The sequence below is a fragment of the Mus musculus genome, chromosome 4 (assembly GCF_000001635.26).
Source record: "Mus musculus strain C57BL/6J chromosome 4, GRCm38.p6 C57BL/6J".
Classification (NCBI taxonomy): Eukaryota; Metazoa; Chordata; class Mammalia; order Rodentia; family Muridae; genus Mus; species Mus musculus.
Genome location: NC_000070.6, coordinates 84945129 through 84970872, shown reverse-complemented (window position 1 = coordinate 84970872; position 25744 = coordinate 84945129). Strand labels below are relative to the sequence as shown.

The window sequence follows — 25744 nt, the reverse complement described above, 5'->3', positions numbered from 1 at the left end:
AAACCAGGTAAATTTTCTCTAGCCTGGAAACCAGGTAAATTTTTTAAGTACTTAGGTAGCATTCAGACAAAGTTGCCAATCTCAAGATTCCACTTGACCCATGCTTCGTGTGAGAGGGTTCAAGAAACTGGATAAAGGAAAAATTGCAAACTGGAGGCCTTAGAATCTCAAAAGTGTGTAAAAGAGACAAACGAACATTAGAGTGAAATAGGTAACAGAAAAATATTGCTATGCAAAAACCCTTAGAAAATCTGAAGTTCAAGGGAGACTAGAGGCTGGGGATGCTGCCTGGTACTACACAACATGCTTGCCTAGTATGTTTGAGGCCCTAGGCTTGATCTACCAAAACTATTATTGAAATAGTATTAAACTACCCTTAATATATTATCTTTATAATAAGAAATTAGTGCTTCTCTCCACCATCACTAGAGAAGCTTCTATGTGCATTAGACAGAGATTAACACAGATACTCACAACTGGTCAACTCCCAGTGAGTAAAAACTATAGATTGTTAAACTCTAAGTCCATTTTATACCCCATTCCCAAAGGCCCTGGGATCACTGAAGAATAGGAAGCAACAGGAGCCACAAGTGGTGGGTGCCTGCAATGAAACGTTATTTGCTGAATAGCAAAGGGGCCCATGTTCATAAGCTGTGACAAGCATAAGGGCTGCACAAGATCAGAGCAGTCAAACTCTCAGCATGGGTAGAGAAGGACTTCCTGAAGTCCTACCTCTAGCTGTGAAGCTACTGGCAACTGAGGATCTGTGGGAGGAGGGAGAATCATATTTCTTCAGGAATGCCATCCCTGAGGGCTACCATGCTGTGGTGGGTGGTCCCACATGCAAGCACACACATTAAACGTTATTGGTACTATCCTAATTAACTAGAAACCTCCCCAATCTAAGCTACAAACATTTTTCTTGTCACATTTTTCTTCATACCACTTATCCCTATGTGACAAAGCTGAAGGTTTTATTGCTTATGCATGTCTACATATCACCGATGATATAAATTTCATAAAAGCAAGGTTTTAAACTTATATTTTTCAGTTATTTTGGTTACAGACACATGCTCAGAAAATTATTTCACTCCTAACTTTTACAACAAATGTCAACTGATACAGAAAGCTAATGACACACTTGTGTAATGAACATGTTTAAACCCCCAGTAATTATCTCTTAAGAATATAATCCTCTAAAGAGTTAGGAAGAATCTAATGCAGACAGCAGCAGTCGATAGTCTGGAACTTCCTTAAACTAACTTAAATCATAGACAAGAACAAACATTTCTCCTGCCTAAAACTCCGTTGGCTATATATTTCTTCCTCAACAGATACAAAGTTATTGAAATAATCCCATGCATCCTATCAGATCACCATGCACTCAGGCTGGTCTTCAATAGCAACAAGAACAACAGAAAGCCCACATACACATGGAAGCAGAACAGTGTCCTACTTAATGATTACTTGGTCAAGGAAAGAAATAAAAAAAGACATTAAAGACTTTTTAGAATTTAATGAAAATGAAGCCACAACATACCCAAACTTATGGGACACAAAGCAGTGCTAAGAGGAAAACTCAACTCTAAGTGCCTCCTCCATAAAGACACTGGAGAGAGCATACACTAGCAGCTTGACAGCACACCTAAAAGCTCTAGAACAAAAAGAAGCAAATACACCCAAGAGGAGTAGAAGGCACAAAATAATCAAACTCAGGGCTAAAATCAACCAAGTAGAAACAAAAAGAACTATACAAAGAATCAACAAAACCAGGAGCTGGTTCTTTGAGAAAATCAACAAGATAGATAAACCCTTAACCAGACTAACCAGAGGGCACAGAGGCAGTATCCAAATTAACAAAATCAGAAATGAAAAGGGAGATATAACCACAGAAACTGAGGAAATTTTAAAAAATCATCAGATCCTACTACAAAAGCCTATATTCAACAAAACTGGGAAATCTGGGTAAAATGGATAATTTTCTAGACAGATACCAAATACCTAAGTTAAATCAGGATCAGATAAACCATCTAAACAGTTACATAACCCATAAGGAAATAGAAGCAGTCCCGAGTAAGGTAATCCAATCACAAAAGAGCATACATAGTTCACTAAGTAAATAAATTTTAAAAAAGAAAGAAAGAAAAAGAAATAGAAGCAATCAGCAAGTCATTAAAAGTCTCCCAACCAAAAAAAAAAAGAAAAAAAGACAGGACCAGATGGGTTTAATGCATAATTCTATCAGACCTTCAAATAAGACCTAATACCAATACTTTTCAAACTATTCCACAAAATAGAGACAGAAGGAACACTACCAAATTCATTGTATAAAGCCATAGTTACACTACGTATTCTCCCTTGGAGATGGAATGGTTTCTGTCTAGTCAGAAGGCTGTCACAATTTCCTTTCATAGAAGACTTCATAAGAGATTTTTTTTCCTACTTCTATCATGTTTAATGTTTCAAATAAATTTTAAAAACTGGTTGAATTCATATTACTTTTAGCTTCAGAAAACATCATGTATATTTAAGAGGCATTTAACTATTATAATTTATTTTGATGACTTTAAAAAAGTCAATACTGAGTTGTATATTTTAAAATAAATTTTACTAATTTTAAAAAAGAAATGTAAAAAAAAAGGATGAATGTGTGAGAGGTGGGCTCATGGACAGGTGTGAGAGAGGGCTGAGGTGGATGGTGGATCATGTCACGGTCCAGTAGGGACACAGGGGTCATGCACAGCAGTCTGGAGCCTGCACAAATGCAGACTCCACACACACATCCTTAACACTTCTTGGGATCATCTTGTCTCTAGACAATGATGGAGGCATGAGCTGAGGAAAGGTTCACTTCTTAGACTGGACCTCCTAGAAAGACCACTGTGGTGTGTGATGCCACTGAGGATCATGTGTGGGTCAGTAGTCCTGATGCAGCCAAGGACCAGGCTGATGTTGGAGGCCCGAGTCACCACCTAACTCCAGTTGGATGTCCATGGTCAAAAATGCCTTGGCCTGAATCCATGTCACTGTCTCTGGGATGTGCTGCCAATGGGGCCCATATTTATCTGAGTGTCCTGAATTGGCCACCCGAGGGATCTGCAGTCCTGCTGTAGCCAGGGTCTGTGTTGATGTCTGTGGCCTGTGTTACTATCAAAGACCAAGTGGGTTATCACTGGCCTATGCTGCAGCCTCTGAGGGCCTTGTCTGGGTTCATGGTTTCTACTGCAGCTGGGTACAATGTTCATGGTTTGTGCTGTGGCCAGAAATCATGTAGAGACCTATGACCCATGACCCCTGACTATGAAGAGAAAGGAACCTGTTTGGCAGTAATATTAGTGATGAAGGATGAGGGACATGGAAGGCTTCTTTTTTTGTTTGTTTGTTTGTTTGTTTGTTTGTTTTTTTGAGACAGGGTTTCTCTGTATAGCTCTGGCTGTCCTGGAACTCACTTTGTAGACCAGGCTGGCCTCAAACTCAGAAATCCACCTGCCTCTGCCTCCTGAGTGCTGGGATTAAAGGTGTGTGCCACCACTGCCCAGCCAATGGAAGGCTTCTTAAAACACCTTTACCTCCCCCCAGGACCTGACCTCCCCCGAAAAAGGTAACAGCCTAAACAGGAAGTCTTCTTAAAGAACTTTTAAAACATGTTATAAGGATGCTGAAGTTAGCGCTGCGCAATTGATGCCTTCTGGTGGGGTATGGGGAGGGAAAGACTCAATTCTTTAAGGGGTATATCACAGAGTTTGACCATGCTCCATTGAGTATATAGATAATAAAAATTGGACCTGTCTTTTGTTTTGTTTTGTTTTGTTTTGTTTTGTTTTGTTTTAAGGGGAAAGCTTCATGACATCATTTAACAGTGATAGCCTTGACACAAAACATACAAGCAATGCAAGCAAATAGGCAAGAAGGTATAAAAAAGCAGAGAAATAAAACTTTATAAGAGCTATCAAAAGACACAATAAATACATTGAAAAGGCACTATCATATAATTTAATTTTTTGAAAAAAGCAAGAAATTTAAATTGATATGACCAATTATAAAATGCAAATTTCTCAAATAAATGTTCAAAATTACTATGATTTTCATCAGAGATATAGAAATCATAGCCAGAGTGAAGTGTCACCTCACACAGATTAGAACAGCAACCACTAAAAATAAGTATGGGCAGGGATATGGACGCTCTCTCTTGTTGACCATAGTCTAACACTGTGACAAGCAGCATAGAAGTTTTTCAAAACATTAAGAACCACATGTCACTGGTATCATGGGCCTTTAAACCCCAGCACACAGCAGGCAGACCCAGACAGAACTCTCTCAAGGCCAGACTTGTCTACAGAGAGGTCCGCGTGCTTCAGGGCTATCGAGCAAAAAGAACTCAGAGCAGGATCTTGAGTGCGTACTTACATATCATGTGCGTGGCAGCAAAATTTATAACACCCAAGAGATGGAAGCCATCCAATAGCACACTGACATCAAGTAATGGACAAATGTATATAGATATACAATGGGATGTTGAGCAGTTTAAAATAGAAGGAAATCCTGTCAGATGTGAGGACATGGCTAACCCTTGAAGACCTCAGACTAAGTGAAAGGAACCGATTACAGAGACAAAGGCATACGAGGTATACAGAGTAGTCAAATTCTCGATACAGAAAGTCAAATCATGGTTATTTATGACACTGTATTTCATCTCAGAAGGAAGGACATCTCTGTACATTAATTTTACTGCAATGTAAATATATTTTACCAAACTGCACAATACAAAATAGCTAAGATGATATTTATGTTAATTTGCTCTTACCATAATAATATAAGAAAAAATTTGACATTTACTGTAACATCTAGAAACCTTGATTGTGACACAAAAAGTATACTAAGGTTTCTTTTTATAAGATATCTAAGATTTTCATACTCTTAGAAACAAAAAGTAGAATCACAACTGTAGAAGACTTGGGAACAAGAAATGCAAGGTAAAGATCCACTGGATGGCTCCGTAAGAGCATGAATGTAGTTAGCCTCACTAAATTGTACACTCAAACGATCATTAGAAATTATGGCCATTTTATCCTACACATGGTACCACTGATAGTTCTGGCTGTCCATAAGCCTACTAGGTAACCCAGGCTGGTCTTGAAACTCCAACACTCTAGCCTCAGGCTCTTGAGGGCTATGATTACAAGTATGTACCTATATAGACTTGATCACATTTTTCTCTAACTCAGCAAATGACTCATATTGAACGAAATCAAACTTTTGAGCAGCTAGAGTACCAAGACATTGTCCGCAATGGAACACTCAACTAGCAATTTTTACAGCCTATCAACTCAGGATGGCATGGACACTAACAGACAAATCAACAATGAGACTAAGAAGAGAAAGAGGAAAGAAGAATACTGCAGAAACACAAACTGAGTTGGCCACCTGCCCAGGCCCAACCTCTGGGAAGCAACATCTGAGGACTTCCTTTTACTAATCTAGTCCAGATCACCAGGAAGTAAATGATCCCTAAAACCAGGAAGCCCTAGGATGGAAGCAGGAAGGAACTGTTATCCCAAAACACTACAATTCACACATTTCAGTAAAACAACAACAGAATGTTAAGACATGCAAATAAGCATCCAAGTGTCATTCGCCTATGAGAGAAGGAATAGAAGTGGCTGTGAAATGATGAGGTAGTCACACAGCAAATTTAAAACAACCCTAAAAACCTAAAACCTGAAACTAGTAAGTACAGAAAAAGTATGATTACAAAAGTAGTATCAAGTGACTGATCAATGACTCATCCAGCCTGAGACCCATGCCATAAGAGCCCCACCTCTCACTCCCAAGCCCCTCCTACCCCCACCCCCACCCCCACCCCACCCCCAACTCTTCTAAGAGGGCCAGAAACCAGAGGCTGGAGAGCCCAGAGACCCATGCTAGGACCAAAAACTGAAAAAAAAAAATTCAATGAAATGATGATATTCATAGATTGGCATCTAGCTCAATTGCTATCAGAAAGTCTTTACCCAGCCAGTGATGGAAACAGATGCAGAGGCCCAGAGCCAACATTAAGCTGAACTTGGGTAATCAGGAGGAAGGATTCTAGGAGCCAGAGGGACAAAGGGCCTATAAGGGCTCACAGAGGCTGAACGGCCAACAAGAGAGACTGCATGGACCTGACCTAGGCCCTTAATCACATAGGTTATAATTGTGTAGTTTGGTCTTGTGGGACACCTAACAGTGAGTTCAGGAGTTGTCTCTGACTCTGTTGCCCTTTGAGACCCTTTGAGACACTTTCCCCCTACTGGATTTGTCTAGCTTTAATTTGATATGTAGATTGTCTATCATTTCATTGCATATGGACTTACATATTGTTTAGGTCTATTTCTTTTAACTTCAGGACTTAGCAAACTTACTATAAAGTTTTGTTGAAACATGAAAATAAACAAATGAATACAAGTGTCATCTAAAAACAAAATAGTTTAAATATCTAGGTCAAATTCTAAGTTAGAAAAGCACAGTAAATATAAATAAATTCAATAGAAGAGTTTAGCCTTAGATATTAACTGACAAAAATAAAGACAACCATTTTGAAGATAAAGATTAAAGAAAAAAATATCAGCCTTAGAAAAGTATTAGTCAGGGAATACCAAAAGTGAGGGGAAAATGTTTGGAGAAATAATGGGTAAAAACTGCACAACCATAAAAAAGGGGGGAGCCTCTAAATGCCACAGAGCTCAACAAATGTCACATGCCACAAGTGCAGAGAGATCCATGTACAGTAAAAATGCTGAACACCAAAGACACAGGGAGAATCTCAAAAGTGAGGTATCACTTAGAATTACCTAAATATGATTAACAAGTGGCTTCTCGTTATAGATACCAAGGGATAAAGACACTAGGATAATATATTAAACATACTTAAAGAGCAACTCATGCCAAACCCAGTATCCTACATTTAATAAATCCGCCATCTCCTTTAGAAACACTGAAAGATAAGTAGAAGGTTCCAGAGTATAACTGAGCTCTGAAAAATACTCAGACCAAAGCCTGAAAGGCAAATGGATTTGGGAGCAATGAGCCAATGAATTTACGAGGTTGTTGCATTTGACCTTCTACACATCCACCCGAGTAACAGGGGATCTTAAGGCTAGGAATTGCTAAAACAGTGGTAGTCTTAAAGTAAGAAGCCATGTTTCTGGTTCATTAGGGTATAAAACAGGACTTACTCAATATCTACTGCAAACTGTCCATGTTAACTTGTCTAGAGACACGCAAGCATTTGATGCAAGGCAGCTTTCCCTAATTGTAACTCAAAGCACAATCAAGAAAAGTGTGAACCATTACTTACGAAAATCAACAAGAGGAAATAACTACTGATGCTAGAAAGAATGAGTTACAAATCTAAACATGCAACAGAACACCCAAGGAATAGGAGTGAGGGCAACTTTAAACCCATCTACACAGAAGAATTTAGGAATCAGCCAACACTCTCAAAGCACACTAGCTGCTCAGAAAATCCCCTGACCCATTGTTCCTCTAGCTAATCCTTGAAGATGGCACTGGTGTGATGAAGTAGGAAAAGAGCATAGAGCTAACCAAGACTCAGGAAGGGGTTTGGGGCGTGATTGGGTGTTTATTTGAATTGTTAGTTCTAACTCTTAGCACTCAAGAGAAGTCCTGTCATTCCATTTTCCCACCCCTGCTTTGTTCTTCTATGGGGTTTGTTTATTTGTTTGTTAAGACAAATTCCATTCTGTACTCCAGGCTGGTCTATTACTTACCATTAAGTAAATTGCCTCACCCTCTTTATGCTGGAACCACAGGTTAGACCACTACATTCATACAACTGAACTTGAGTTAAATGAGAGATTTCAGTGGAAATGTGTACTGAGGAATATGGCCTTTGTGAACTGATTGTAAAAATAACAAAATAAAGCAACTATTTAAAAAATTAGCAAAGGCCAAACCCTCAAGCCTGGGCAGAAACTTATTTCAGGTACTACCAGTTACCACAGCAAATGCTTGACTTTCAGCAACAAAGCATAAGAAGACACCAAAAGGAGCAAGAGAAACATAACCCTGTCAAAAGGAACAGGATACTGAGACATCACACCTGAGGAATTCTACATGCTACACTACCAGGCAGTAATATTAAAAAAAAGGAAAATTAGACAAAAAAATGTGGAATCCTGCATATATAAACCAAAAAATATAAATTAATGGAAGGATTTAAAAAGAATCAAAAAGAAATTCGTGTGTGTGTGTGTGTGTGTGTGTGTGTGTGTGTGTGTGCGCGCGCGCTGAACTGAACTGAACTGAACTGAACATTTTACTAAGAGGCTAAGAGCAAAGTGAGCAGGTTCTCATGGTTAATATAGAGATTACATAAGTCACCTATATGCTTCAAGAATGAGGAAATATTTTCTGAACTATACAACCACCTCCACCACAACCAAGTTCAAGCGAATACTGCAAATACTTTAAATGAATCTAGCTAATAAAAATTAAACTAAGCAAATAAATAGTACAGATGCATAAGATACATTTAAAAATCAAAATACCATAATTTTCCTCAAATTTATTACCACAATGGCACTGAGAGTGAATTAGAAACTCCAAAGAAATAATAAAAGTATGGCAAAAAGAGAAAAGGAAAGGAAAGGAAAGGAAAGGAAAGGAAAGGAAAGGAAAGGAAAGGAAAGGAAAGGAAAGGAAAGGAAAGGAAAAGAAAGAAAAGGAAAAGTAAGGAAAGGAAAAGAAAGGAAAGGAAAGGAAAAAGGTTCACTGATTGAGAGCACAAAGTTGCTGAATGGAATGAGGAAAACAACTCAGGATGGGAAAGAGGAATTCAACAAAGAGAAATGATAAGTAAAAACCAATACAAAATCCTGGAGATAAAAATCTCCCTGTAGAGTTTCACCAGTACCATGGATCAGAGACAGGAGAGAGTATCTGAAAACATGACAGATAAACTGGAGCAATCAGACAAGGAGAATGATAAAATATAAAGAGTATCTGTGGAACATATATGGTTTATTCGAAAGAGGCCAATTTTATGGACAACAGGCAAAGAGGAAGAAAAAGCTTGTTCTACAGGCATGGAAAATCTTTTTTAAAGAATCCTAACAGAAAATGTCTCATTTAGGAAAGGAGATGGCAATGTATATACAGAGGACATTTAATATTACAAAGAAACAAGATTAGGAAAAGAACTCAGCACAGTATAATTAAAACATCTAATAGAATACACAAACCATATTAAAAGCAGAAAGATAAAAAAATCAAGTCTCATATAAAGGCGGGCTTGTCAGAATAACAGTATCTTATTGGAATAAACTTTACAAGACAGAAAGATCTGGAGAAATATATGTCAGGTCCTTTTAGGTTATTTCAGGTTATCTTTCAGATAACGGTCAGCCCAAAGTACTATATACCAAGGAACACTACCTTTCATAAGGAAAATGAAAACTTTCTTTTATACATTTTATTACATTGAAAATTAAAAGTAATAGATTTCTAGGTGTGTATGACTTAACAACTTAAACTGAGATGAGACAAAGATCTCCCAACTAAAAAGAAAAAAGTCCAGGCCCACAAGGATTCTCTAGTAAATTTTATCAGAACTTCAAAGAAAAACAATACCAATATTTCTCAAAACTATTCCATAAAATAGAAAAAGAAGGAATAGCAACAGACCCTTTCTACAAAGCTAGTCTTTATTCTGATACCAAAAGCAGATAAAAATAAAAAAATTACAGACATATATCCCAAAAGAGCTTAAAAATAAAAATTATCAATAAAATACTTTCACACCCAAGTATGATTTGCTTCAGAACACATCATAAGGCCATTCCCCCTGATCAGGTTGGGCTTACTGTAGAGAGGCAGGAATGTTTCAAAATACATAAATCAATAAAGGTTATTAATTACATATATTAACACAAGACAAAATAAGATAGTCTCTCATCCAACATCCACTCATGATAAAGCCCTGAAAAAACATGGAATAGAAATAACAAATAGACACTGTATATGGCAAACCAACAGCCAATATTATGTTAAATGGAGAAACACTGGAAGCATTTTCATTAAAATGAAGAACAAAACAAGTCTTTATACTCGTGTTATAATTTCTGACCTCTGGAATTATTCTACATGAAGTAATTTCTACAAGAAAGCCGAGTTTTTGTAAGACATTGGCAACTGACATTTTAAAATTCAATCTAAATTGGTATATGTTAGGATGGTAACATGCAATTCTCATAGCAACCAAAAACATCAATAGGCATATATACATACATAAAATGAAACAAAATGCACACTACGCTCTAAAAATAATAACAAAATACAAAAGAAGAAAGTGCTGGAGGTGATGTGGGGCAGACTGCCATACATTCACAATGGAGGTAATGAGGGACTGACTGAAAGACATTCCTAACAGTACAAGAACACTGCAAAAGTTAGGTTCTCTTGTCACTCTACTCTTGAAATAAAAGAAATAAACTCACCACTCGAAATGCATGGAAAGGATGGATAAATAAAATATAATATTAATATATTACACTGCGTTAATTATCTGCACAAGATCCGCCAGTAGGACATGAAAGGAAGAGATGTGTACTGTTCAAGCAGATCCAGAGAGCTGAGGTAGACAGGATGTGGTGGGAAATACATGCTACTAGAAAACTGAAGAGGCCCTGGAGACAAACAATCAACAAAACTGAAAATAAATGCATTATATATGTTTCGTCTTTCTTCTCCCCTCTAATGAAACATGGCTTTTTTTGTAGACATGGTAAGACTGATTCTAAAATTCAGGTGCAAATATAAGACCTTGAATATAGCCAACTTTGGGGGGAAAAATCCACACCCAATATTTGAAATTAGCTACAAGTTTCCAGTAATCAACGTAGTATGGCTACTAGAGACCATATATAAAAACAGGAACAGAACTGAGTTCCAGAAATAAACTCATATTTATGTTAAATAGTATTTAACAAGAATGCCAAGATATTTGGTGGTATTTTGGTGGGTAAAAGGCAATCAATTTCTCTTTTGTAGGCCTTGGTTATTGTTTTATGTTTTTGTTATTTTGTTTTTGTAGTGTGGGGAACTGAAAGATTTGAGTGAATAAAGTTGAACCTGTATCCTACACCACATTAAAAAGTTATCAGTAAGACAAAATGTGACTAATTTTCTCTCTTATGTAGAATTTAGTGGTAGGGTGTGTGTGTGTGTGTGTGTGTGTGTGTGTGTGTGTGTGTGTGTGTGTGTGTGTGTGTGTGTGTATGCAGAGAAAATATTTGCTTCAGGGAAATCATAAAAACATCAGCAGGTAGGATCCAGTCTTATGATTTTTGATTATAGATTGGTTTCTTATACCATCCAAAAAATTGAGCAACAATAAAAAATTAAAGTAGCCAAGTTGCATAAAAAGTGAGAAACTCCTTTGTGCTTAAAGAAACATCACTAGCTCATAGCAGTGTGAAAGGGCAGACCCAGCCATTAGAAAAACTAAAGTAGAATTATATAAACTCAGCAGCACAAAATCAAACTGGTACAATATAGCAAGATCATTTTTGTTGTTGTTACTATACTTATTAAGAAAAAAAAAAAAAACAAGTAAAGATCAGTCCAAAAACCTCAACAAAACAGTGTCAAATTCTATATCAAGTGAGGGACTTATATTCACTGCATTTGCATAGACAATTCTACAAAGCTATGCAAATGACCAGTAACACATGAAAAGATGCTCACATCATTATCATGATACAGATTAAAATCAGAACTGGGGATAGAGTGGTAGAACATTTACTTATCATGCACAGGGCTCTAGGTTCAATCCCCATTACCACAAAAAAACAGAATAAGGACCAAAAAGCACACATACAATGAGATACCATTTCACAACTATCACCGGGTTAACTACAGCCAAAAAGGCAGACAATATTGTAGACAAAGATATTTAAAAAAAAAAAAAAAAAAAGGATACATAGCTATTTAGAACAGAATTAGACAGTTTACTCAAAAGCTTAAAAACAGTTATCCTATAACCTAAAAAATCTCACTATAACTTGGTCCAAAGCAAATAAAAATAAATATGTACATAGGATAGAAAATTAGTATCTTTTCCTTACCTATGGTAGGGTTTATAGCTGAGACCCATGCACAAATTAACAAGAGCAAAGCAAAAACCTCTAGAAGATTATATAGTTACATTCCACATTTATGCCTGGTAGAATAACAATTCTCTCAAAATTAAATTATAAATATGGCACTATTTGTTTCTTAGTATAATTTATTAACAAAATTGTTCTTTATGTTATATCTCAGTGAAGAAATATATAAACTTTCATTTTATGACTTACCAAAAAATAAAGAAATAGGCTTTATTATTTAAATTACAAAACTCCCATGCCTCAAATCACAAAAGTAACAGTCTATATACAAACCCATCCATACAAGGAAATTTGAAAAGAGGAAATGAATCTCAAATGAACAAATTATTAAATCTGGTGAGGTATTTTAAAACCAAGAACATTAAGTAATGAAATAAGATACAGATTCTTATCAATTCACAAAGTTTTACAATCCAATTAATTATCTTCAAGGTACAAAAATAAAAAATGTTGTTCCACAAAAAGCAATAGCAAACCAGAAAACTGGTAATTTAAATGACACAAAAATTTCAAACAATAACTAAATAATCAATTATAACTGAACACGAGGCAGCATCACTTAATCTCATAAAACCATCAAATTATTAAAGGTTGACTTTACAAGAAAATAATAAAAATTAAAGCAAACATATCAAGATTCAATTACCCCAATGGCTCATTGGTTCACTAAGTCGATGAACTGTATAAAATATGTGCAATGAATAGATTCATACTCCAACTTATCCCACTCCCCGATGAATATTCATGCATAAGTCTGGACACCTACCGAAACCTGCAAATATGCACACACATACAAATACTCATACAAGAGATACACGATGGATATATGCACGTATGCACTGAGGTGTTCTTTCCTCATGCACACACAGAAACTTTCATATTCACTGGCCTCATTTGTTTTTGCCCCTTTCAATAAAATACATGATAAAAGAAAAATTTGAAATTTAAAGGGAAAATAAATTAACAAAATTCTCAAGACAAAGAAAATATGACAGAAAAACATTATATTCTTAAATGATGCTCAAAATAGATATGAGAATAAAGAATACTACAAAGAGTTTTATCTTCTAATAAAACTTTACTCTTTCCCTAAATCCAAAGAAAACATTATCATAGAACCATGCATATTTTTAACTGTTTTGTGGGGTTTTTACATGTTGATTTTAAAGGAAGCAGAAAAGTCTCCTAACTGCATTGCAACAAATTTTAGCCCCATTTTTAAAAGCCTAAATTTTAAAAACCCGAACCAATGGTTCTAAGTATATTTTTCAAAATATACTTTATTTCAAAAGCAATAGCCTTTATTTTTTAATGATTACATTTTAGGATAACTATTTGAAGTCAGTTTCCTGCTTTGCAACATCAATATTTAAAAAGCTATGGGTCTTAAGTGAAAGAATATAAATTAATGCTGGTCCCTACTGGTGGATCTGAATAGATAACTTGTTATTTAAGGAAAATCTTATATTCGGCTGCTGTAAGAAGCTGGGCCCAGGACAGCTCATGGACACAGGTCCGCCCTGTACCTTTACTCTCGTGTCCACACTGTGTTTCTCTTTTCTCCAGTGTGCTTCCTGGTTCCTCAGTTTCTCCAGGTCATTTAGCAGGTCAGTGCAGCGTGTTCGTAATCTCTCATTTTCCTCTTCCAGGTTTTTTATAACCAATCTGTTTTGCTCTTCTTTACTCTGTACACACTCCTTGGCGTCCTGTAGAACAGTACCACAAGGGCCGATAAACACGAAATAAAAAAGGTGAGAACTAATCAGCAAATGTAAACTGCAGTTTCACCCGCGCAGCAGCTTCTCCATATTTGATGGCCAAGGTCACCTGTGTACTTTATCGGCCCTCTTTTCATGCAGGTGCATGGGTCATATTTTTTCACTGGATGACAGCTTTGATGAGTACACATTTGCAAAGAGCCCATTAATTGATCAAGCTGCCTTTGATGCTGTCCCCAGCTATTTTTGAGACCCACACAGACATATCCTCCCAGACCTGGGTTTTATCAATTAATAATGCCAGTCCCATCAGAATCTAATTACAAGAAGCCACATATTCACACTCCTACTTTCTTAGCTCCATTTCCATCATTAACTATTTATCTGTAAGTTATAAAGCTTCGCGTCTTAGCTTTAAAGCATCTTTAGCAGAGTTTTTGCATGTGAGAAAACTGGTACAGCAAGGCCTAAGGCGATTTTCTGGCAAGCTTGTCACTTTCTGTGCCACAGGGGCTAGCAAAGCGTCAAGGGGGACTTCAAAGCAAAGGTACTGGAAGCCACGCACAAGTCAACACACCTTCACTTCTTGGCTTTTATCTTTAAATTTCTTCTGTAAATCACATAATTCTTTCCTCAAGAAAGCATTTTCTTCATCAACCAGAGTCTTCAGTTTTACAAGGTCATGTAGTTCCTGTTTTAGTACAGATTCAGTCTATGGAAAAGATTTAAACAGACTGTAAGCTGGCATGTCTTAGGAAAACATAACTTATTTCATACTTATTTCATAAGCTTAACATCTTAGTTGTCAATGGTAGGACCAATCAGCTTCCATAGTCCAGCCCAGCACCACAGTGCTCGGTTCCATTGCCACATCCATGGGCTTCCCCTGACATGTACCAGAATGGCACCTATCTATTAGGGTAAGATGGACAACACATTAAACACTTAATATTAAATATGAAACATACACTGAAAACATTGAAGTGTGCAGAAAGAAAAATGCATTCCAAAATTTTATCTAAAAATCTAATAAAGAAAACATATATAGCTAAGGTAAAAAGATATAGTTATTCTCTTACTGAGTAATATCTAGAAAACAGCCCTAGAAAAGCAACAGTGGTTTTGTGAATGGAGGAATCATTTCCAAATAAAAATGGTCAAAGTTTGGTACCAAAGTATTTTGTTCTGCAGACAGAACACTAAGATTATAGTAATTTTCTCTAAATATTACTCACAGTTCTAGATGTTTACTCTATTCCTAATTGGTGGAAAGATTATCTTCCATCCTAAGCTTCTGTTTATTCACTCAGACACTGCAGCACTCCATCCTTCCTCCATTAACTCTGCCTCTCTGTGACACTGTACAAGACAGCATTAGCCCTGACCCCGTCTGGAAACCGATTGCAGATCTGTAACATTCTGGAACACATTCTGCTGCAACTTCAAACCAGCACTCAGTACCCAGAACCCAGACCCTGCTCCTATGCGCCTCCTGGCTTTCTCTGACTTCTTTACCATCTCCATTCTTCCCCTTAGCTCAAGAATTGCCATCTGGCCTCATGCTTATTTGAAGCCTACAAGACAAACCCAACAGCATCAGCATTTTTCTGCAATCAAGAAGCAAACACACCGGGCGTGGTGGCGCACACCTTTAATCCCAGCACTCAGGAGGCAGAGGGATTTCTGAGTTCAAGGTCAGCCTGGTCTACAAAGTGAGTTCCAGGATAGCCAGGGCTACACAGAGAAGCCCTGTCTTGAAAAACAAAACAAAAAAGAAGAAGAAGAAGAAGCAAACACAACAACAACAAATACTATGATTTTGTTGTTGATGTTCAGTCATTTGTTTATTTGGTTTTAGTATTGTTTAGGTAGAGTATCCGCCTGTAGCCCTAGCTGGCATGGAACGTAATACCTAGGCCAGGGTAAGCTCAAGTTCATGGCCATCATCTTTCCTCAGCCTTCCAATAGTAGCAATTAGAGGATTATGCCACTGTATCTGGCTTTGTTTTTGTTATAATAAAATTTTCAATGGAAACTAACCTTTATTTTATCTTTGTATAACAGAGATGCTCAGATCCATGAATATCTAATTATCTCATATTTCAGTAGCTATGCCTTATTAAGCCCTCTCCAAATGACTGGAGGTTATGAATGAAAACTAAAGCAGGATTCCAGATTCAGAGGTAAAATGAATGGCAGTTACATGAGGTAAGGTAGCAGCTGGGCTCCACTGGGCTCCACTGGGCTCCACTGGGCTCCACTGGGCTCCACTGGGCTCCACTGGGGAGGGGGCCACACTATAAATGCTGGATTTATTTTACTTCTATTCTGAGATTTTAGATACTGAACACACCTAAAATTAGTATATGAAATTGGGTTAAAATGAGGAAAGGATAAATTTATTATAAATTTATTTGGGTTAGTGTGCAGAAGCAGTCTACACACAAATCCAAAAAGATTCTGCAGCATTGCATCATCTTTGACTTCCCTGCTTCCCTCATCCTCTAACCTCCACAACTATGCCAGATGGAACAGCTATACTGCAAGGACATATCTTGCTTGGTTTGATCTCTTTTTTCTTTATAGTTTAAAGAAATAAACATTTATTGAATATGTTATATAGTCTGCCTTATTTTTAACATTATTTATATTAAATCATACTAAACATATTCTGGGTCTTGCTATTTTTGCTCAATATTGTCTTCCAAATCGTCCATGTAGATGGATATAGTTGTAATGTAATCACTCTGGTGGAAAACATGGTCCCATTATGAACACACTATGATATGATAAGTGAACACCTTGTCTCACTATATGGGCCAGCTTTAATGGAAAGATGAACACAGACAATGCCGTTATAACAGGCTTAATCATGTCTCCAAATACACATGACTTAGTACTACCTTTTAGGTGGAGTTTTTCAAACGATGGTGTTCTGAGTGACTATCCTCAAAGCTCAGGAACTCCAGCCTGGAGTGTGACATGACTGAGCCTGCTTGTGACATGACTGCCCCACCCTCCCTGTGGAGATTTGGAGGGGATCATGAGGCCTTCCTCTTATGCACAACGCTGCCTTAATTGCACATGGCCTCAGGAAGGAGCTAGAGTATATAGGCCAGGAAAAACTCAGAGAGGGAAATCCATCTGTGTGTCTATAGAAAATCAACTGTGTCCGCTAGGTAAATGCTTGGCAGGCACAGTCTTGCCCTGTAAATACGCACTCACCAATGTCGATAAGGAAGCCCAACGGACTCATTGGCTCCCCAGAACAAACTTTGTTTGGTAGAACTCTACCTTAATTTATCACTGGAACTTTAGGAGGTTTACCATTGCTCATGGCTCCCCCAGAAAGGAAGTTTAGCAACAAGAGTACAATCTAAGACTAGTTCATTAGGTCAACTTAGTCATCAAACCAAGGGTTGGGGTGGGGGAGAAATGAAACAAAATAGAAATTATCAAAAACAATATGTACAAAATCCTAGCAGGAAAACCAATATCCACAAGAACTATAAATTCAAAGATGATAAGCCTTAAATGTCTTCAGAAATAAAAACGTCTATAGGCCTGTTGTTCAAAAGAAGTAATAGAATTAAGAGTATCCTTCATCTTTTCTGGAACCAGTTCAAACTCTAAAAAGAGACTCATACCAAGGCTCTCTTAGCAGAGAGCTAAACACTACCAGGTACTGCCAACATAAAAGACATGAGGGACAAGCACATCTGAGAGAAAATTCCTATTTAAAATTTATCTTTTATATGAGTTAGATGCAAAAACAGACAGAGATCAATGGAATTTATAAATAAAAACACAAAGGTTGGTTGGCTAGTGGCTAGCCCAAACTATCATATGTTGATAATAAGTTGGACATATGATATTCTTCCACATAATCAGCAATGTCACACGAAGATGACTTTCTTACAGAAGCTTGATAAACTCTAAAACTTTTGTAATTCTGAAAAATTAAAAATATTTTCCCAATGGAAAAAAAACTAATTTAAATTTTAAAAGTACAGGTAGATGCAGCTACAATCAATTTTAAAATTTATCTTTATGTAACTTTTGCAGCAAATCTTTCTAGATACAGTGAATTTCTAATAGTTTGACATGAGTTCATACTAAAGTAGCAAGCAGAACTCAGAGGAACCATAAAGCATAAAGGGCAACAAGACAAAGTATGTCTGAGACAAATAATTTATTATGGACAAGCCAAGCAATGAATAATTGAAGTCATGGGCAAGAGAAGCCTATAGAGTAAGTATGGATTAGGAACAGCCTACAGCCGAAAACCTGACTAGGCAGTGCTGGAGGACAGATAATTTACTATTAACTGTGAACCACTTTCAAAATGAAAATAAGAGCTTTAATAACACAGAGAAACCACTATAACTAACACAGTGATGAAGACAAGTGCTGGAGGGTTAAGGCAACTAAACACAACTGAAAACTAACACTCGTTTCTGAGCTTCCTAGAAGGTAAGAAGAGAGACACAGTGCTAAGAAGGAACTGACACTTGACTAACTGCAGCATGCTTGGTTATCAGAAGTCACGTTGTTTCCTATAATGAAGAAGAGAGTCTCACAGCATAATTCACTCCATAATTAGCAGTGACATAGCTACAGTCAGCTGGTTGGTTCTGTTTGTTTGAGGAACTTTCCTTCTTTTGTTATTATTTCTTAGCTAAGTAAGTTTTGTAGAAATGTTTGCTTACATTTACTTTTCTTGGACCTGAGTTAGTTTGGTTGCTGATTTTTGGAAGCCTGTGTGGACACTAACGCCCCTGCTGATAGTCCCTGCTGATAGTCTGGGAGGCAGGCAGCTATGGGGTCTGACAATGGGGTGTTAGATGTGTGGCTGATGGAGGAGACACACCTATCACTTCTGCAGCTGACGCAGCACCACTGCACCGGGACCTAATGCAGCATCTGCCCTTGGACAACCATGACTTCTTCAGCTGCCACTTCAGCGCTCTGCATATTTGCTGCTGCCGCCGCTGCCACAACAACCCATTGAACCCTAGCAGCTGAAGCTTCGAGAGTGCCTTGTCTGAGTGCTCCCAACACTGAGAGCTGAGTGCTCCCAACACTAAAGGGAGCTACACTTTTGGGTTTTATCATTTTTCCTCTGAATTGAGCTAAGGAACATTCCATTCACTAGCAACAATCTTACCAAAAGAAATTGCATGGCAGTCTTTATCAATTATATATGTGATAACATTAGAGATCACTTCTGTGAACATTATTTATAATAGCTAAAAATACCCAGCCTAACATTCTATCAATTTGACTAGACATACAATAAAGACTTGTACTCAAGGAAATGTCATTCTAATTGCTACTGTATTTCACAAACTATAAATCCTAGCGGGAAAAGATGCTTAATATTATTTAGTGCAACAATAAAAATTCAACAGTGGGACTTCCCAATTCTAATCAGGCATAGGAGGATTTTTAAAGCTCTATTTCCATCTATACAAGAAAAAAGCCTAAACAAAATGAAAATTCACAATTCTCAGATTCATCAGAGAACTGAGGTCTCTGGGCAAATCAATATTTTTCCAAAATGAGGAGAGAGAAGAAATACCAACAGATTTGATTTCTGAGAGTAGGAGAGCAGAGCAAGAGCTCCACAGGAGCCAGTAGGAGGCAGAAGAGCCTTATCTGTCTTAAAGTAATCACTGAAGGCTGTTGGAGATTCCAAAGCTCCTGGAGGGCCCAGATACCGTGGGGAGGAGGAACACACACCTTCAAACATCTTCCCGAATGCCACGGGATGAGTGTAGAATAGTTCATTCTGATGCCAGGAAAGAAGGAAACCACACCAAGTTTAAAAATAAATAAAAAAGGCATTTGTCACAAAAAAGAAAAAATATATCATAAAATATTATTTTCTATTTAATTAAATCAATTTTTATGAGAAACTGAACTCATAGAATTCACAGTTACTAGGCCACAACCAAGTGGGCCAATGAATTGTCTCTCGTAAAGATAAGTAGGAAATATAAGGTCATTTATGAAAGCAAATATACTTTTAACAATATATGTTAATCCTGATTATCAACTTGATTGAATGGAAAAGTACCTAGGAAGTGAGTAAGCAGACTACCAAGCTATGTCTATGAGGGCATTTCAAGGTAGGGGGAGCAGTTCCATATTCTGGAGGTGGGTGGAGCGACTCCATATTCTGTAGATTGAGATGGAATCAAAGAAGACAAACTAAAAGCAGCCAGCATTGGCTTTCTTTCTCATGCTCCTGATCACCACAAGGTGATCTGTGTGTCCTACATATCCTCCTTGTCAAAATGGGCCAAAATTTGCAAAACTGAACCAACGTGAATATTTCTGCCCTTAAGATGTTCTAGTCAAGTATTTGTCAGAGCAACAAGAAGGCTTATAGAAAATTGGTTGTAGGAGTTGAATCATTTCTATGGCCATGTGGCACAACTGTTTGGAACTAGTATGTGGGAGAAATGTGGGAAAGTGTAGAGATGTGAACTATGGGGCTTATACTGCCTGCTGCACTGAGAAGGCAGATTACAGATGGAGACTCTCTTTTTACTACCATATAAGTAGTTCCTTCCTACATTAAAACTCTATCCTGTAGGGCAGCTGCTCAGAGTAGCTCTGCATGTCAATCTTTAAAAGCCAAGTTGAAGAAGACTCTCAGACAAGCCAGGCTGCAAAGAAGAAACAGATCAACAGAGCAGCCTGGGAGAAATGGAAACATCAGCCAGGTTGACTAGAAGAGGCTTAGACCAACTGAGTCACCTGAAAAGAACTTCTATTGAGCTGCCTATAGGCTGGGCAGTGTTTTCAGGTGTCTAGCTTTTGTGCGTATAGTGTGGTGAGTTTTGATGCTGCAGCCAGCTGTCCTTGAGTTGCTTCTGCTCCTCTAGGTACTCCTCTAAGATACCCTGATAAGGCTCACTGGTGGCCAACATGGACTTTGGTGCTATCCTTATTTTGGTCTGTCATGGACTGCCTACCTGAGGTAAATAAACATGTGCTATTGTGTCTTCCCAGGAAAAATTGTTTTCATACAACAAGACCACAGAAAACCTACAGTGTTGTAAACAGTTTGGACAAGAACTCAGATCAGAATGCTAAACTAAGAAGGACAGGGCTCAAATGGGAATCTGAACAGAGGGCATCTGTGTTGTATTCTCATAGAGAGTTTCGTTTGTCTGTGTCCTGAAACTCTGTGGAAAGCTATGCTTTAAAAGTGGCAGACTACCTAATCTAGTGAAGAAAGTATCAAAGCTGACCAGCATCAGGGTGGCAGCATGTTTGCTGCTATTGCTCATAGGCTTACAGAAAGAATTGAGAGCACAGGACTTAAAGGATTACAGTTTACCCACAAAATGAGCATGGCAAAAACTGGGGCCAAGGAACCTGTATATAAAGACCAAATTCAACAGGGCTCTTTCAAATTGCAACTAGACAAGAAGAAAGATGGGCAGCACCCCAGGATTTAGCTCAGCTCCACCAAATTCAGAATCAGATATGCAGAGGGTTTAATTCATTTAAAACACACAGATTTAGGATAAAAACTGTGTGGCTCCGGGCTTGGGCAGGACTGCTTCAGGAACAGTTTCCCTGCATTGTTAGTAATTTAGGTACTCAGAGGCTACATCATCCATGATGTAAGGAGTCATAGTTACTGCTTCAGCTGAAGACATGTCAAACACTCTTTACGATATTGTTTTGCACATATATAGAATCCAAGAATCATGGAGTCAGGCAGGTTCTCACCCAGATTTTAAAGGAAGGGTTAGGAAGCCAACCTTTGTATAGCAATGCCACTATCCCTCTGTAGTGGACTGAATAGGTTTGGCCCCCATGGACTCAGGTGTGTGAATGCTGGGCCCGTGGAGTGATACTATTAGGAGGTGCGCCCTTATTGGAATCCGTGTGGGCTTGGTGAAGGAAGTGTGTCACTGTGGAAATGGGCTTTGAAAGCTTCCCCCAGCTGCCTGAGGGTGCCAGGCTTCTGAACAAGATGTAGAACTCTCAGCTCCTCCAGTGACATGCCTGCCTGGATGCTGCCATGCTTTTTTTTTTTTAATTAGACATTTTCTTTATATACATTTCGAATGCTATCCTGCTGCCATGCTTCATGCCATGATGATAATGGACCGAACCTTAGAACCAGTAAGCCAGCCTCAGTTAAATGTTGTCCTTTATAAGAGTAGCCTTGGTCCTGGTGTCTATTCACAGCAATAAAACCCTAAGATATGCTCCAAAGACCTTGGAAAAGTAATGCATATCTCTCTGAGAATAAAAACAAAAACTCAGTGTAGACCTTAAGAAAGTACAGATGCCAGAAATATACACTATGTGCCCATGGAAAGCTACACTCAGAAAATCCATGTGGGCTGCATATGGCAAGGACCCACAGGTTAACATGATTGCACAAGACCTTTGGGGCCCAGGTCACAACATCCTGTGCCCCATATGTCCAGAATGCAGCTCCAGGACTTGTAGCTTTCCCCACTGAGTTAGTTCTGTCTTGTGTAGTCATACTCTGCTTTCTACCCCATCCCTGTACTTTGGAATGGGAATGCTTACCTGTGCTACTGTATATTACAAGTCTAGAATTTTCTTCTTCTTTCAATTTTTAAATTATTTTTTACAGGTGCTAATGATAAGAGTTTGAACTGAGTCTCACTCAGATGAGACTTTGAACTCAGAGCTCTGAACACTGCTAGTACTAAGACTATAGGAACTCTTGGAGATGGACTAGCTATATTTTGCAAAATGACTAGAGTGGAGCCACTGGAAACAAGGTGGAATGGGATGCTTTGAATGTGAGATGAACCCTCACAGGCTCATTAGATGGAGGTTTGTAGTGTAAGGAGAGCATATTCATTGTTGTAGTAATAACATTCTGATTATACAAGTACATGCAAACGATATGTAAATTTTATCTGGGTGGTTTACGTTATATGTAAAAGGACTGCACAAATTCAATAATGCAAATTTTCAAAAGATAAAATACAATAGTACCAATTACTAAAAAACTTTTCTATAACCAAAACCATGTAAAAATGTATATATCAGAAACACATAACTAATAATGTGGCAAAAATGAAAACACAATAAAACAATGAATAATAAATACTATTTGAAAATAATAACACCTTGTTAAGCATCTGATTGTTTTAGAAGACAAATACTATGAAACAATATGGTATAGTAATGAAAGCTCAGCTACAGGCATTTCAAAACAATGCTTTCACACAGCAATCCAGATATTCTTACTTAATATTATAACAGAAACTTCAAATAATGTTCAAGATCTACAACATCAAGTAATTACAAGGCTTGATATTCTTATTAGAATACAACCTGCTCCAATTCTTGTATTTTAGAATCTTTGACTTGTAAAATTTCCAGAACTTTTCTGTCTTTGGCTTCAGATTTCTGTTTTTCTCTAGAAACAAACAAACAAACAAAACAGGATGTGTTAGTCATAATTTCTAGGGATTCTATCACTCCTGTTGTTGTGTTGCTGTTTGTTTCCTGGTGCTAAGGATCAAACCCAGGCACTCATCTATGCCAAGCAAATACTCTACCACTCTCCCAGCCATAGCCGCTCCTTTAAATGTCCACAGTCTCAGAATAAACATAGCTTTAAATTATAAATAATTAAATTATCTTGTGTCAACAGCTCTTTCTGAATTAATCAGAAACCATATGGCAAGTGACAGCAACTTAGCACTGCTGACAACTGTGACAATTTCATTTACTAGAAACAGTTTAGTTTCTAGGTTAAGATCGATGATAACCAACGTGTAAAACATAATTTAATCTTGATGCTACCTAGTGAACACACCTTATCAGCAGGTTGGGACCTTAGCATGTAGGATTCAATACTGGGAAAGACAACTGTATATTTTTATTTTCAATCTGTATAACATGTTTATGTTAATAATATTAGTTTTACTCAGTTATTAAATTCTTTAAAAACTAGAAACAATAAATCAGTAATCTGAACAATATTAATGAGGTACCACCCATGACATTACATAGAAAATAATGACATTAAAAATATTACATCAGTGAAAACAAAGGATATTGTTTCGTTGGGGAACTCTAACATAGCCCCTAACATCCCAGAAGGTGCAAGACTGGGATGAAGGAGCAGCATTTTCAAGACAAAATTGCTGAGAATGTTTTACAATTAAGAAGTTCTCATAAATGAAGGAATACTTAACAGAATAATTTTTAAAAAGAACAAGAAAGCTGTGTCTAGCACACTAATTTATTGTGTATCAAATCACTATCATTACGCACTGCCAGTATAGGAATTGACGCAGGGATAAGAAACACCACAGCAAACAGGATGTGGTCTGTTTCAAGGCTTCTGAGTAGAATGTGTAGTTTCTGGTGTTTGGTATAATATTCTGTAGATGAGATAGATCTATGTGGTGTCAGATGTCATTTCATTTTGAAATTTTTCTGCTTATATTTTGTCCAGATGGCACATATTGAAGAAAGTGAGATGTTATAATCACCGTTTGGTTTGATACTAATATATCTTTAATTCTAATAGTAGACTCTCTATGAAATTAGGTGCATGAGAGTTTTGTGCATATATGTTTAGTTTGGTAATATTTTCATGACTATTTTTCACTTTGATTAGAACGAATTACTCTTCTTTTATCTCTTCTGACTTACTGAAGAATATATATTGTCAGATAATAGGACAGCAAGCCTGCTTACTCCCTGACCCCATTTGCTTCTAATACTTTTGCTCCATCGTTAACTCTTCAAGACAGTGCCCACCTTTAAAGCTGGGATGAGTTTCTTATAAATAAAACAAAACAACAACAGCAACAAAAGATGGATTTCATATCCTCAACTGAATGACCAGCCAGTCTATGTCTTTTGGTTCAAAATTAAGATCATGGATATTAAAGTTAAAGATATTATGGAAAATCGTGTGCTCACTGTGGTCATTTTGTTGAGTTTTGCAGTTTTGCTCTTAGTTGTCCTTTGTATTTCTTTCTAGAGTCTCCTGCTTAAGCTTTAAATATTGTTTATAGTATTCTCTTCAGGGTTGTTTTGATGAACATGAATATTTTTAGGTTGTTTTCATACAAAGCAACACATAATATAGGTTATTGTGTGAGGATGTTTTTGTTGCTCTTGTTGTTTAGTTTGGGGTTTTGTTAGTTTGATTGCTAGTTTGTTGTGTTTTTTTGCCTATCTATGGCAACAGATACCACAAAATGTTTTGTTAGTATATGTTTATTTAATGTATAGCTCCAAACAATTCTTCATCCAGGAAAAGGCAACATGAGTAAACAGTATGACTGAAATGTGATTTTGAATAAACAAGTCTGAATGCTGAATCCTGAAGTACCTCAACATTTCTCATCCTTTCCAGATTAATAAAATAGGAGAGAAGAATGATTGACAACACAAGGCAGCAGTACAGGTGACGAATCAACAGAGGAAAGCTAGTGAATGAAGTGCTTCTAGAAGGAGGAAATGACCCCTGTGTCAAATGCTACACACGTTAAAGTGGGTGAACGCTTTTCCTGATGGCTGGAATTAGCAATGTTTGGGTCCCTAGCAATCCTCATGAGAGAGTGTAGAAGAGTGGTAAGAATGTAGCCTGGTAGAGAATCAAAGTCCTTCCAAAGCATTCTAATGTTTTAGAAGAAGCAAGCTGCCTGCCAAGATGTACCCATTAGTGGTAATCAGAGAGGCACAACATAATGTATGTATGTATGTATGTATCTATGTATGTATCTATGTATGTATGAATGTATGCATGTATATGTGTGTGTATGTGTGTGTATGTCATTATTATATGACATATGTGTCATATATGTGTCATTATTATAACAGCTG

The 25744-nt window shown here is 37.3% G+C and overlaps 1 protein-coding gene across 9 annotated transcripts in view; it reads right to left on the bottom strand.

Annotated features, from left to right (window-relative positions):
• Cntln (centlein, centrosomal protein) overlaps positions 1-25744 on the bottom strand; it is a 250137-nt gene that overhangs the window by 161051 nt on the left and 63342 nt on the right. For 6 of the 9 annotated variants that reach the window (XR_881069.3, XM_006538026.4, XM_006538031.4 and 3 more), the window contains exons 3-5: positions 23231-23315; positions 14463-14597; positions 13694-13873 (exon numbers count right to left, since the gene is read on the bottom strand). Coding sequence is in view for 8 of the 9 variants with exons in the window: in XM_006538026.4 (XP_006538089.1) it covers positions 13694-13873; positions 14463-14597; positions 23231-23315 (400 nt within the window). In the remaining variant the exon portion in view is untranslated. Of the gene's footprint in view, positions 1-12268; positions 13874-14462; positions 14598-23230; positions 23316-25744 lie in introns of those variants that run through there. The other 3 variants (XM_006538027.4, XM_030253626.1, NM_177385.4) reach the window with 2 other exon arrangements.